This window comes from Syngnathus acus, chromosome 16 (assembly GCF_901709675.1).
Source record: "Syngnathus acus chromosome 16, fSynAcu1.2, whole genome shotgun sequence".
Taxonomy (NCBI): domain Eukaryota; kingdom Metazoa; phylum Chordata; class Actinopteri; order Syngnathiformes; family Syngnathidae; genus Syngnathus; species Syngnathus acus.
The window spans coordinates 7,093,360-7,107,232 of NC_051101.1; the positions used below are offsets into that span (position 1 = coordinate 7,093,360).

At 39.3% G+C, this 13,873-nt stretch overlaps 2 protein-coding genes across 4 annotated transcripts; both read right to left on the bottom strand.

Moving 5' to 3' along the window:
• Positions 1-778: 778 nt before the first annotated feature.
• LOC119135865 (sodium- and chloride-dependent transporter XTRP3A-like) lies at positions 779-10,107 on the bottom strand. Of its 2 annotated transcripts, XM_037273836.1 has the most exons (11): positions 9,017-10,098; positions 7,041-7,181; positions 5,979-6,070; positions 5,668-5,895; positions 5,247-5,357; positions 4,921-5,162; positions 4,602-4,764; positions 3,522-3,723; positions 1,808-1,967; positions 1,527-1,692; positions 779-1,214 (listed from the first exon to the last, which is right to left on the bottom strand). In XM_037273836.1, exons 1-11 carry the CDS (start codon positions 9,138-9,140, stop codon positions 1,044-1,046), a joined length of 1,800 nt encoding a protein of 599 aa, XP_037129731.1. In that variant the 5' UTR covers positions 9,141-10,098; the 3' UTR covers positions 779-1,043. The 2 variants fall into 2 exon arrangements, with proteins under 2 accessions (XP_037129731.1, XP_037129732.1); XM_037273837.1 differs by lacking the exons at positions 779-1,214; positions 1,527-1,692 and adding an exon at positions 2,871-2,976 and having other exon boundaries at positions 1,837-1,967; positions 9,017-10,107.
• Positions 10,108-11,786: 1,679 nt separating this feature from the next.
• On the bottom strand, positions 11,787-13,726 carry ggctb (gamma-glutamylcyclotransferase b). 2 transcript variants are annotated; one of them, XR_005100716.1, is made up of 5 exons: positions 13,441-13,725; positions 13,225-13,370; positions 13,016-13,136; positions 12,033-12,216; positions 11,812-12,001 (listed from the first exon to the last, which is right to left on the bottom strand). XR_005100716.1 is itself a non-coding variant. In XM_037274696.1 (4 exons), the coding sequence occupies exons 1-4, from the start codon at positions 13,549-13,551 to the stop codon at positions 12,094-12,096; spliced, it is 501 nt and encodes a 166-aa protein (XP_037130591.1). In that variant the 5' UTR covers positions 13,552-13,726; the 3' UTR covers positions 11,787-12,093. The 2 variants fall into 2 exon arrangements, 1 of the variants encoding a protein (XP_037130591.1); XM_037274696.1 differs by having other exon boundaries at positions 11,787-12,216; positions 13,441-13,726.
• Between the last annotated feature and the right edge of the window lie 147 nt (positions 13,727-13,873).

A 13,873-nucleotide genomic window follows, 5' to 3' on the forward strand; every position in this document is an offset into this window, starting at 1 on the left:
TTGTGCACTTTCTGACTTTCTTTGTGGCGCCATTGTGTGGCAGCCTTATGGGAGCCTATTGAGTTGCGCTCATGCCATCTGTGTGTCTTTTGTATACCCACTCTGTGGTATGGATACTGCTGGGGCCTGAATTTCCCCACCCCTGGGGATCAATAAATATTCAATCAATCAATCAATATATACATGCTACCACTCATATTGTATTCCATGAAATAACTTTTTTTAATGGAAAATAAAATGTATATGAGATTCCTAACATCAAGTCTTGTCTGAATATGGAGGATTAAGAACAATGTGATAATAATATTGTATATTTGACAATTTCAACAAATGACAGCTATCTACAGTATATTTCATATTAAAACGCATAGGAGGCAATATTGTCAGTACCTAATCATACTTTACACAATAAAGGGTATTTCAAATAACACATTTATAAGAAGGAAACTACAGCAAATGTTGGGACTGTACAAACAGAATATTAATATATCATATACGTATAACAATGTACTAGTAATAATACATTAGGTGGAAACAATTTACAATTTACAACATCAACAAATAGCAGTTTTCCAAAACAACTTTCCAGATGATTTGTATCATCTATAAATGTATAGATTTTCACTACAGTCACTGTCAATATTGACAATTGTGCATTCGAATTAATTTTGGACACAGGGACAGAGGGAATATTCCACTTGAACAGAATTTGGTTGGCAGGTTGCTCCAGGAAGTAATTTTAGATGCTCCAGTTGGTGCTTGAGAGCTCATCATTATGTTCCTATTTCTCCTTGCTATTCCTGCTTGTAAACAACACTGCGACGACTACATCCTTATTTCGACTGGGAGTAATATTAGCAAGCCTACTGGATGTTTCTTCTAAAAAGGAATTACTCCTTGCTCACACAGCGGTGAGGAGTGTGGTTTTATACCCGCTGTGACCTGTGTAAAGTGCCTTAAGAAAGAAAGAAAAAAAACGGTCGTAAAATTGGACCACATCAACAAAATTGAAAAGGTGCACTTATCATCTACACTTAGGTGCTCTAAGTAGATATCGTGTTGACCGATTGTCTATTCTTGATAGAATTTGATTGTTTCCTGTTCGTGCAGTACACATAGAGAGCCGTGAGGGGAACACAGCTGACGGCAGATGCCAACAGTATGGCAATGAAGACTTGACCAAAAACCGGATAGTCGGTCACCACAGTCTTTCCCTGAAAAATGGATACAATGGACATTTTTCTTTCTGCAATTTGTAACTTCATGTTGTGCAATCATCAGAACACTATTTATGTGCTAGGAGGGAATCAATGTTTACAACTTAAGGAACCAGCTCACACAATGCAGCAAACTTTTACATGAAACTAAATACAATGCAAGCAAAGGTACACCAATTTGTATATTGTGCTGTAGCTATAAAAAGTTGGAAGCTGTAGCAAAAACGTAATGCTCTGTGCACACATTTAAACTATTTGAGAGTTTGTAGTAAATAGAGTAATAATAATAATAATAATAATAAAGTTTACCAGCTCCTTGTTCCATGCTTGGTAAGTAGGTGTTCCTCCTCGGATATAGTTGACAATATAGAAGACAAATAGGCATATTAGGAGAAGAGGGCTGACTATGCCCCACATGATCTTCAAGTACCAGTTTGGACGGTGGCCAAGCATGTCTTCAATATCTTTTTCAAACCTACAATAAGCAGAGCATCCTTTCAGCAAGAATTTTCTCATCATTGTTTTCTTGTTATATTGCAGCAACTAGATTGCATAAGGCATAGAGAACAATACGAACATACAGTACAAACCTTTTGAGTCCATAAAGGTAACTGACAGTCAGAATCTCAACGAGGACAACAAAAAGCAGAGAGAAAGATGCTCCGTATTCATTAAATATGGTAAACCAATAATTTCCAGATGGGGTGGTAAAGGCCAGGCCGAGAAGCATCAGGATTAGACACAATGTCCCTGACGGGAAAACACAGTTCACAAAGGTGATGCACAGCACAAGTGAAGAGAAAAACAAAAAACACTTTGAGATTGCAATGGACCGTTTGTCTGTGAACAGTATCTTGGTGATTCCCAACTAGCAGAGAACAATAAAATGCAAATACCCTAATCCTCCCCTAATTAATCTCCAACATGTTTTGGGTCTTGGCCCATAAAGGTTGGGAAATACTGCCATACAGTTTGAAGTCAAGTTCTACCTCAACAAGTTAAACCCCTTTGATTGCCTTGTTTTCCACATTCTGAGCAGGTTCGATACAAAACGCGTGAGATGGCTAATCACCAGCCGGTATGCACACAAACAAACCCAGCTGGCGAGATCCAGCCCAATGATCGTCATTCAATAAAAGCTGAACTCACTATTGGCCCAACAGTGCAAGGCAGAGGTGGGTGACTCAAGTCACATGACTGGACTCACGTCAGACTCGCGTTGCCATCGTTAGCACTTGCGACTTGCTTTGCAAAAACGTACGAAAGACTTAAACTGGCTGACTTGGCATTTACGTAAGTGACTAGACTTGACACACAAATCTGCCACTGCAATAGTTAGCCTATTTTAAATCAAGCCACAACCCCAGTTATAAGAGAGAGGATGTGCACACTTATGTCACCCACTTATCTATTGTCCGGTGTCATGCAGAACTGTATATGACTTTTTATTACCATGAAGACCGGTATGTTCTACGCATCCTCACGAGTCTAAACACGGCGTTATGATTAATGTTGCGTTTGTGAATGGAGAATTAAACAACAAAGTTCACCTGTTTTTACCCATTTTAGTGAGTGGCCACTTTGTTCCTTGCTGTTGACTGAAAAAGATGTCACAGTGCCTAAGGGCTCAGGTAACAGCAAATCGCAGCTCACCTGTTTTCTGGGTTTGGTCATGTGACGTTCGCAAGCTGAGCCCTTGGCATTGTGATGTCCATTACAGTTGACAGTAAGTGGCAGTACAAGGTAAAGTGGTCAACCCCTAAGATGGATAAAAGCAGCTCAATTCATATTCCAGAAATGCAAGAGGAATCAAAATGTTGAGTTTTGTGTAGTGAGGGTGCATGTAGCCGCCACTGGCTACTTTGCATACTTTCCATGCAAACTGTTGACAAGAAACTCATGATCTCATATAATGGCGTGTACTTTTAAACACAGCATGACGCATCTCTAACCAAAACAAAAAGAAATCTGTTATGCTCTATTCGCAACTACGGGCTAACCTGAGTCAAAGTATAGTTTGTAACTAAATTAATTTTTGGATTTGACGCTTTAAAAAGAAAAAAATAAATACCCCACTAGGCTATTTGATCCGACACAATCATTTATGTAAATAAATATCCAAGAATTTATATCATAAGGACTGATACAGCATTTTATGTTGTGCAGCAAAACAGAGAAACCTATTTTTACAGCAGCTATTAGGTGAGTAATCCAAAATTGTATAAGTCATGTGAGTAACTAAACAATAGCCATCAATTTTTTTTTTTTTTTTTATCAAACAATATCTCTCTACCCAAGTCTTACCGTTTAACACCTCATTGCTAACTTTGGACAGTATCTTAAAGTCTCGTAGTGGGGTGGTAATGGCAGTCAAGTTGCCCAGCATGCTGCCCAATCCCAGAAGCAGAAGCATGAAGAAGTACAACACTGACCACAACTGAGGCAGGGGCATGTTTTGAATGGCTTCACTGTACAGAATGAAAGCGAGACCAACCCCTTCCACTGCCTGAAACAAATGAGGAGAAGAAAAAAAACAGAGTTGAGTGATAAGAGTTTATGACTCCAATCTACCTTGATTCAGACCCTAAGAAGATTGTGTATTAAGATGAACTTTACTCAAGAAAAAAAATGTAAAGAGTAACTACTGGCACGGTTCTTATCAAACAACTCTAAGTTGTGGTTGTGTATTGTAAATGATCTTTGATGCTCTCCCACCCCAGCACAATCACGTAACAGAAGCAAATAGGACAGGATCTCATCAGAAGGGGTTTTGTACCTAAAGTTTGACGATAAAATTCTGCAACAATCTGTTTCATATACAGTACACTGTACTTTGATAGCAGGTTATTTCTTGTTTAGTGCTTGTAAATTTTCTCCAAGTTTTAAGACCAGTTAAAAATTGCTATCAGCGAGAAGATTGAAAACAAAACTGTTATCTCGATTTCCAACCCTCACGGTCCCGTCCCGTGAAAATTAGTCACTGCTCACCATTTCCCCCTCTACAGCGGGGCCAATACTGAGTGTGTCTGTTGTTACCATGACAACTGGGTGCTGAGAACGGGGATTAAGGAAGCTTCGACTTGGGAAAGTGTAGTATGAAGAAGAGGGCCTATGTTCATAGAGACTTTAAAAGATAGATAGATACGGTGCATGCTGACCGAGATTTAGGTATGAATAATAATAATGAATACTCTCAGCAAGAATGAAAAGTGTCGGCCCAAGAGTTTGCTTGGCTGTTAATCATTCAAAAATCGACACATGCACTTGCGGAGGTGTGTTTCCTCCAATCGACTTCTAACTTTTACAGGCACTAACCATGCATTGATAAAAACAAAGCGTTTATTGTGCACTCATGCAAGAGGAGTAGAATGATAAAGACCTTACCGTGTCTAGTTCATCATTTAGGTCACAGGCTTCCAGTTTATTGCCAAGTTCAGCAAACTGCTCCGGGTATGTTGCATTGAGTGTCTTAATCCAGTCAAACACATTGTTTATGTTGATAGTGTCCTCCGCCAAATCAAAAGTATTTAGCAGCAAAATGCGTGTCCTGGAAGAAACGACACGAGTACTGTCACTCTTTAAATACAGACATTTGACAAGTACTAAGCAGTAACACTCCTAAGACTAATTAATGAATATTTGGCTACACTCACTACATTTGGATCATCAATCATAGACAAGGATGAGCAAGACATCCACTCACCTCTCCAGGCAGTTCTCATAGTTAACTGTGGCTTTAAAGCCATAAATGGAAAAGGTGACAATGGAAGCAAAGATTGAAGTTCCACTGTTGATGAGTGAGACGATGAAGGCCTGTTTCTCAAAGTTGTTGTTGTATTGATTGTAGCTGGAAAACGCTATGAGCGACCCAAATCCCAAACCCAGAGAAAAAAAAATCTGAGTAGCAGCATTTATCCATGCAGTGGGATTGGCCAGTTCTTCCATCTGAAATCATGTAAACATCGTCAACATTCAAACACAAAGTAAAAACATACATATCAAATGATGGCATTATTAATCCATGCTTACCTTAGGCGTGAACATGTACTTGATACCATAGATGGCACCAGGAAGAGTCAAACCCCGGATGAGGTAAATCATGAGGACCACATAAGGAAATGTGGCAGTGAAGTAAACCACCTGCAGACAGTCAAACAACAAATTTTCATGGAGTGAAATCTTTGAAGAAGTAATTCTGTGCTCTTTTTGTCTTGGTTTGGAGCTTCATACAGAAAATATTCCAAAAGAAGGACCCGTCTTAACAAGGTGTATGTAGAGAAGAAGAATGTGGAAAAAGAAGACTACAATGGAGAACATTTAAATTAGACGACTCATGTTTATTCAATCGTGTCAGCGGTTCTTATCAAAGGCTGAGCAATTACTATATTTTTGTTTTACAGTATCTCACTGCTATGATTGCACTTGAGGTGTGGCTGCAAACTTCTCTTACCTTCCCAGATGATTTTACTCCATGGATAATAAAGAGGTAGGTGATCACCCAGGCCAGCAGGAGACACAAAGCCTGACCTGTGTGGATGCCTCCATTCTCTTCAATCGAAGAAGACGTGTTCAGTGTTTCTCTAAAAAAGAAGTATTGGGTCGACGAAGCCTTTTGGCACTCTTCTACAAGTCCGGTCTGGTTGGAATTAACGGGACAGTCTGACCAGGGCAGGACAGACTGTGAATGTAAACCAATGAAAGTCATCCGAAAGGAATGAATGAGCTCAGAAATTCATACAGAGTGTATTTATTATAGCTCACTTGAAATGAGTGAAAGAGGTACCAGAAGCTCCATGCATTGATAATGTTGTAGTAGAGGCAAAGATACACGGATGCTACAACACTCGCAAGACCTGAAATCAGAGATTTAAGATGAAAATTGTTTCTGTGCTTATTTTTTAGATGTCTCCGGTTGACATCATGTAATTTCCCCGAGACGATTGCTAGAAGTGAGGATAACCCCTTGAAACAAACATCAACAGACATTACTACCGTGATTGGTTAGATGCGGAGGGCAAAGTTCATAAATATGCACGTGTTCATGACAATAAAGATGATTCATTGCTAAAGGGTAATCAATGCTACCTGGGCGGACTTCATCATACAGTGAGCAGAGCAGTTGTCTAAAAGTGTTGTCATCCATGTTCTTATTGTATCTCCACATGCACGTGTCTGACATGGCTCCTACCCAAAATATATTCTGGCTGGTAATGAGGTATATGTCGTATCAGAGTATTTTTACAAGTACTGCTATTGTACAGTATCAGCATCAGCATCGCTACTGGTACTGTTATCAGTGCATTCCTAATCTAAATCAATTTCTCCCTTTTGCATCGGTCTCTAAAATGGAACTTCCAAAGTCCTGCAATTGGGAGTTTAACAATAATTTCAGGAGAAATAATATTGGAGGTTGAATCATCAGGTCAGGCATACGCAAATCTTACATGACTTCAATATACAGTATTTGATTAAATTTAAGTTTAGTAAGCATCTTAACAATTCACTACATAAGGCTGGCGTTTTTTTGTTATTTGTGTGATTCTACTTCCTAATGACGACAAGGAGGAAAAATGTGATGATGGCCATTGAACCCAAAAAGGTTACAAAACAGGAGAGTGATACACTCTACACTGGGTGCTTTGTACAATAGTTCTTGTAACAAAAAGTTAAAATGGTATGCACATGCAGTTATCCACCTTTTGCAAGATCACTACAAATCCAAATTAAGGGCATATATTGTTGTGTTTTACCGTCAGCCTACAGAACTCACGAAGTTGGTTATTTAGTTGTGTATCATCTCTAAATGTTGTTTTGAGGACTTACCCACTCCTCCCAAATACGGGTTAATGGCCGACCAGGCCCCGATGCTTCCCAAGCGCATCTTCTGACCAATGGCAAGCTCCATATAGAATAAAGGCACACCCTCAATAAACAGCATCACAAGATATGGAATCAAGAAACCACCTATTGGAGAAACCCACAATTAAATACATTATTTACTTGGCATACAGTACAATACTACATACGAAGAAATAAAATTGAGTGTCTTGAAGCTTCCCCAGCTTCTTTATCCCATTTTAATGTCATACTGTAACTTAAAAAGTTCCCAAAATCAGATTTTTGTAGATGAGCTACTCCCACTCTTATAAAGCACAATTTGTATATTGTCCAGAGTTTGTACCGCTGTATTGTCTCCCACAAGTAGCCCTTCAATAAAAATCTTTTTTACCATATGAACTTTGACAATTAGCAGTTAACTTGGGAAAGCCGCTAATGAACTTATGACCACAGAGTGAGCAATATGATAAACACAGGAAAAATAAGTGACAAAGTGACACTGTTCTTTGCTGTTGGCTGACAAAAGTTCAGAAATGTGCAGGTTCAATTTGGCATGTGGCACTCTCGTAACATTTTCTCAACTTCCTTTTCTTTGTGTTTATCATTCGCAAAATAGATCACCCACACACAAACATATACTGTATCACATAAATATAGCAAGTTGTCAATGTAGCATTGAATGTATGATTAACGTCTTTATTTTTACAAGCGGGATTCATTTCTCGATCTATTTTCTCTCGTTCATTCTGCACTTGTCATGTTTGTGTATCACTTAAACTGTTATGTCATTAGGTCTTATCGCCTGCTTCTACTGTGTAGTCCTTAAACAGGAGAGAAGCTGCAGGCTAAAGGGAGCTCAGTCATTAGTAATATCACTCCATGCTTGGGACTTATCAACTATATATAGTTTACGATGTTATTGAGAGTTACAGCCTGCTTCAACTTTGTATCAACTTGCACTCTGGTAAGGATTTGTTTGAAACTTTTACAACCCACCTGACATTACTGGAAGTGTGCCTTATTCATTTTTATTGAATGCAAACTGATGGTCATCACTCTTCCGTGTTTGTTGGCGTTTAGTTTTAAAGGAAAAACACTGAGGTTATCTGCAAAGTTTACCTTGAAGGCTTGGAATATTGATCTCATGTTATTTAGATGTTGTCTAATGTTATGTTTTGTTCTTCCGTGGTGACCCAACAGCAATTGGGGAAAGGACAGTGTTTAGTTAATTGATCTTAATTCAAAATAGACACCACACACCTAACTATAAGCTAGTAGAACTAAATACTTCCAATGAGCAAATAAGACTAATATATTATTCATAACACAAAACAAGAAATGAATTATATTGGTATATAATTAGAAATGATCATGATGTTAATTGAAAAAAAATGAAAAAGATTTTAACTGAAAAAAGTCTAGTCTAGTCCAGTCATATAATACAGTATAAGGATTTTCCGAAATTTTAAGTTATATGTTCACTTTATTATTATTATTATTATTACTTCTACTTTAGAATGTACTACAAGGGTGTAGAATGTAATACAAGTCGGCTGAGAAAAGTGTTCAGCATTGTATTTGACAAACAAAGCTTCAGGACATAAATGGCAAATTGTATTGTTTATTAATTGGTGTATTTTATCTGTTCATTTATCTGACAGTTTGTCTATATTTTCACTACTCGTTTTCAAAAGAACGTCCTTATTAAATACTCGTTTTAAATTTTTGGACGAACATTTATGAGCAAGTTGTGATTGAGTCAAATTACTGCGTGTTTTTGGTTGTTTTTGTTTTTAACTGCTACTGACATTTCATTACTTATTTGCGGGAACACATTCACTATTAAATTGTCAACTTCATATTATAATGACAGCTTGATGATTTTTGGAATAAGAAAACGTGCAACTATTTCCTCTCCACGCAACAAAACAGCGTCAGAAAAAGACGTAGTCAGTCCTCACCTCCGCCGTGCATCTGGCACAGGTATGGGAATCGCCATACGTTCCCCAGTCCGACCGCATAAGAAACACAGGCCAACACGAACTGCAAAGGACTGTCCCATTTGGGTCGAGCATCTTTCTCCATGTCTGCGTCTTAAGTGAACGAACGTCTTTAGCGGCTCCTCAACAGGTTGTGTGAGGCGGCTGATCGCCTTCAGACTCTTAACAGCTGATTGCAACTTGAATGGTGGGAGGAGGCGGGGCCTCCAAGTGGACACTTTATTATCCCAATATAATTGTTTTATTTCATATCAGTCTTGGGTCACTTAGAATGGGTCGACATTGAGTCAGCTCTTATCTCAAAATGAAGTAAATTCCACAATTAGAGGCCGACGGACATACATATATATCAGCAGACCACAATGATCCCACAGAAAAATAAAAATAATAAAACAAAAAATGGCACTAACTCACTATGATGTAACCATGGAGGAGCCTGACCATTGAGGAGTCTTTCAGTGACCTTTGTAACTGAATGGAGTGTTTGTAAAGTGGTATCGAAGTCAATCAAAATGTCATAATTTACAGATATTATCATCCATTACTAAAGGTTGACCATTGATGACGACGCTGACAGGGAACTAAGAATTCCCAAAAGGTCAAGAGAGGATAGAGCTCTAATCACCACACATAACCTACATCTGCTTCAATGTGGACATTGGAATTGTGGCTATACATTTTACGAGTCAGAGCCATTAAATGTTTATATATTGAGGTGAAGTGGTTATGTAAATCTAAGGATTACAAACCTGGGAATTTAACCTTTGCAAGGAATTCTACAAATATGGTTATATAATGCCTGATGACTGCTGGCATAGGCTCCAGCACGCCCGTGACCCCCATGGAAACAAGCAGTACAGAAAATGGATGGATGGTTACATAATGCTGCTCCACAAATGTTAATAATATTGTTTCTTGAGTACAAATAATTCACAATCAATTAATTTCATACCAAAACATGCAAATGCAAGCAATTGATTTCTCACACACAGACATGATGAACACTTATGGGAGAATAAATAAATACATATTGTATTCAGAGTAAAATTTGAGAGCCTAGCCATCATGACCTGTTATGGTTGGGCATCTCGTTCCTCTGCCTTGTCTCATGACCATACCATTTTGTCTTAGTAATGAGCAACCGTTGTGATAATTAATAATGCAACCGTTGCAATAATTAATAATGCTGTCTTGAGCAATTACTTTATGTGTTGAAAGTGACGTTTCTTCCCAACCTGCTCAGAAAAGTGGCTGCGTTGAGTGTTTGTCGATCATGCCCAAGAAGTCATCCACCTCAATTCTCCTTGCAAAAAATGGGGGCCACTGCAAATTAATTACCAGAAAATAACAGCTTTGGTTTTTGGTGGGCACAAGACAATGTAGCTTAAGTCAAAGGTCAAATCAACACATATTCAACCTGTCAGATGATAACCCATTGAAGATACAAATGTCGTGGAAAGGTCACGTTGATGGAATTCTTTGATGCTCCCCTTGTCGCAACCTTTGACCTATTTTTTTCATCGTTATCAGTATGTACACACTGCTGCCTGACCTTCATTCCTCATTCATTATTGTAATGTGTTAAAGTGCTCTACAAATAAGATCGTATTGAGAATTGGATTGAGTGGACTAACAATGAATTCTGAATAAATGACAGTTTTGATTGACAAATGGTAGTGATTGTGAGGCCGGCACAAGACAACACATTTGCTAAGAATCATACTTGGAACGGACAACATTGAACAATTCTCTTTTATAAAGCCGTGGATGGGGAATATCTTCCTTTTCTGGAACTTTAATGCTTCTTGGTTCGTGTTCCTCTGTATGACAGCTGTTTTTTCCAATTTACTTATTCCAAATTTCAATCCCGGTTGGTGTACTTTGTCAATTTATATATTTTTTACATCGCGTTGTCATCTATGGACGTTTGGGGAAAATCAGTTATGTGCCTGTTTTGACAAATCTTCTGAAGTGCAGTACACTTCTCACCACTGCACTTGTGCGCTACAAGTTGGACTCAAAATCTATAATAACTGGGTCAAAAACTCATTTGAGGTGCGCTGTATGAAGTCAAAGGCTGATAACATGACAATAAAGGAGTTGGTAATATCACCTGAGAGCGCCATTCATACTTTTTCTATATGGCTTCTCCTGATTAGCATCACAGGAGACTTGAAACCTGTACTAGCTGACTTGACACGAACAAAAACATTTCCATTCCCATTTAAATCCAATTTAGTCTTCAAATCTTCAGCTACCTACTTTATTTATTTATTGAATTAATAAACATTTTTGTAAACATGCCAGAATCAGCCAGAAGCGTAATGATGGCCAATGTATCTAAAATGACTGTGGATGGTTTCTGAAGTTTCTCATACCATCATGTAATGACTCCATTAGCACTTATCGTGTGTACGAAAATTCATTCTTTAGGGTTTAGTGCTTTTCATCTCTGCACTGCTGGAGATTATGTGTTGACTGTGATATTGCTGCAGCTGCATTTGTTTTGGATTTCACCCCCCACAGACAGGGCAGCTCTCTGCCTGAGATAGTGCACATCTCGCTTGCACACATGGTGATTATTTGTGATTTTGGCACGGCCATGTTTGTGTGTCTACGAAGACAGCAAAAGAAAATCAGTAGGGACAACATTTTGTATGTAGAAACTAAGGAGCCACCCGGTTGGCTGATGACGTGCGTGAGGGGACGCGTTTCGTCGGCAGATAAACCATTTTACAGAGAAGGCACTACTGTGCTGTTTCCATAATATTTCACAGCTAACCTCTTTGAAACACTTCAAATACCCTCAATGAGAGGGACAGGTGAATCTTTGAACAAACACAGCCCTCGATCTTGCCAATCTTGATTTTTGTCTTAATGTTAATTGTCAAACGACCCCCAAGGACTATAAATGACAGTACACTTGACACCCCACTTTATTTTAGCCTGTTTGCCACTACTAATGAAACAAGTACACCAGAAAACAACAGTTTGTTGTATCAGGTTTCAGATAGGTTGTGTCTTTCTGCTTCTCTGGCTCACTCAAGCTCCAGCTCAACCATCAGAGGTAGAGGACCCTCATACTTGTTGGTCTCGATTGCTCTTAGCTTCTCCTGGTAGTCCTTAGGCAATCTGTTTTGCTCTGCTCCCATCACAATCACCTTCAATGGGAAAAGTCAAATTATACATGGTCTATATAATCATTGTGTTTGCTGCGATTGCCATTTGTAATGTTGCTTGTACAATTACTATAGACTACAGCTTGGATATGATTATATCCTCAAGACAAATTTATTTTGCAATACCCCGAGCAATTCTGCTGAGTAACAGTATGTTGTCGCATTAACCGTTTGGAAACTTCAATAGCCAATTTTCTATACAGCTTCATTGTCACGGAAAGGCCTGGAACCTATTCGAGCCGACCAGTCATTCGCGGGGCATCTCTGCAGGGGGGCAATTGAGTCGGAAACGGCGTCACGCTAGCCGCATAAAAGTCAACAATGAGAACCACTACAATACTTTTGGCCCTGAAAATTAAAGATAAAAAAATACCCCAACGGCAAATTATATCTGGCCTTGCTCCTGTGGGGTCCAAGCATATTTCAGGGTGCCCCCCCCCCCTTTACCCACCCTCCCAGCTCCGCTAGTGCACACAGTGGTCGAATGCACACATACAGTAGAAGACAAAGCCTTACTGTCTTCATCTACATTCTCTCAGCCATGCGTACATTATTTGAAGCTCTCAATTATGCAAGAGAACAATCTGGGATTGTCACAAACAAACTGCGATCACGGAGCGTGCCAAAGGTGTGTGTGCAACTGGTGCGACTGGTTGTCAGGTGACGACGGATTGAACCCTTTTCTAGATTTCCGTTTTCTCTTCCAGCATGAATGTCAAAACATGAAAATCAATACCATTATTATTAGAAGTAGGAAAATATGTACAAAAGTTATGCTTACCAGTAGGTACTGTGGTGATGGTGGGGCATACACACAGCTATTCATTAAGTAGGTGCGGCAACAAAGCTCCCGGCTTTTTGTCCGAACCGATATTTCCACAGCGCTGTACGCACCCTCTTGACTGTGTGTGCACATTTGAACACACACAAACACATCATGTCAGTTTCAAGGGGAAAACGTTAGACGTTGCTCGCGAGATACTATGTCACCTGTCGAGAGATTTGAGGTCAGACTTGTTCATCCTCCATACCACCCCCCACACTTCATCTCCTGGACTGTGCTCTATGGTGGCCACACCTCCATGCCACCGCTCACTGGCAAGGCCTTTATAATTCCCAAATATCAATTTATAGTCCTGAAACAGAGATGAGTTTTCTATGTTATAAGAATAAAGAATAAAATGTGGGACAGCTATTTAACCATACCTTTAATCTGGCCACACAATGTAACATTGCGGACGGGTTCTTGAGCTGCAGTCGCTCCTTTAGCAGGTTGCTACCATATGCAAAGTACAAGAAAGTGCAGCTATCCTCCATGCTGTATCCGGTTACCAGAAGTAGAGTCAAATAGTTACTAATTTCAGCACTCAGGGTAAGCTAACGGTAACAGAGCTGGATCCAAGCTCCGTGTGCAGGGCAGTATGGAGCAAAGGTGAAAGAGCGTCAGCTGGACTGGGATAGAAATGAACTATTGACCTTCCAGGACACACAAACTATTCTCATGCTAATCCACGGGCACTGCATCTGCACGGTATACAGTTATACGGTAAACAATTTTAAGTTGCACACTTTCAGTTTCACACCAACCATGGTGTGCTGCAACATACCGCGAAATACAGCAGTGACCTCTACTGGAAGA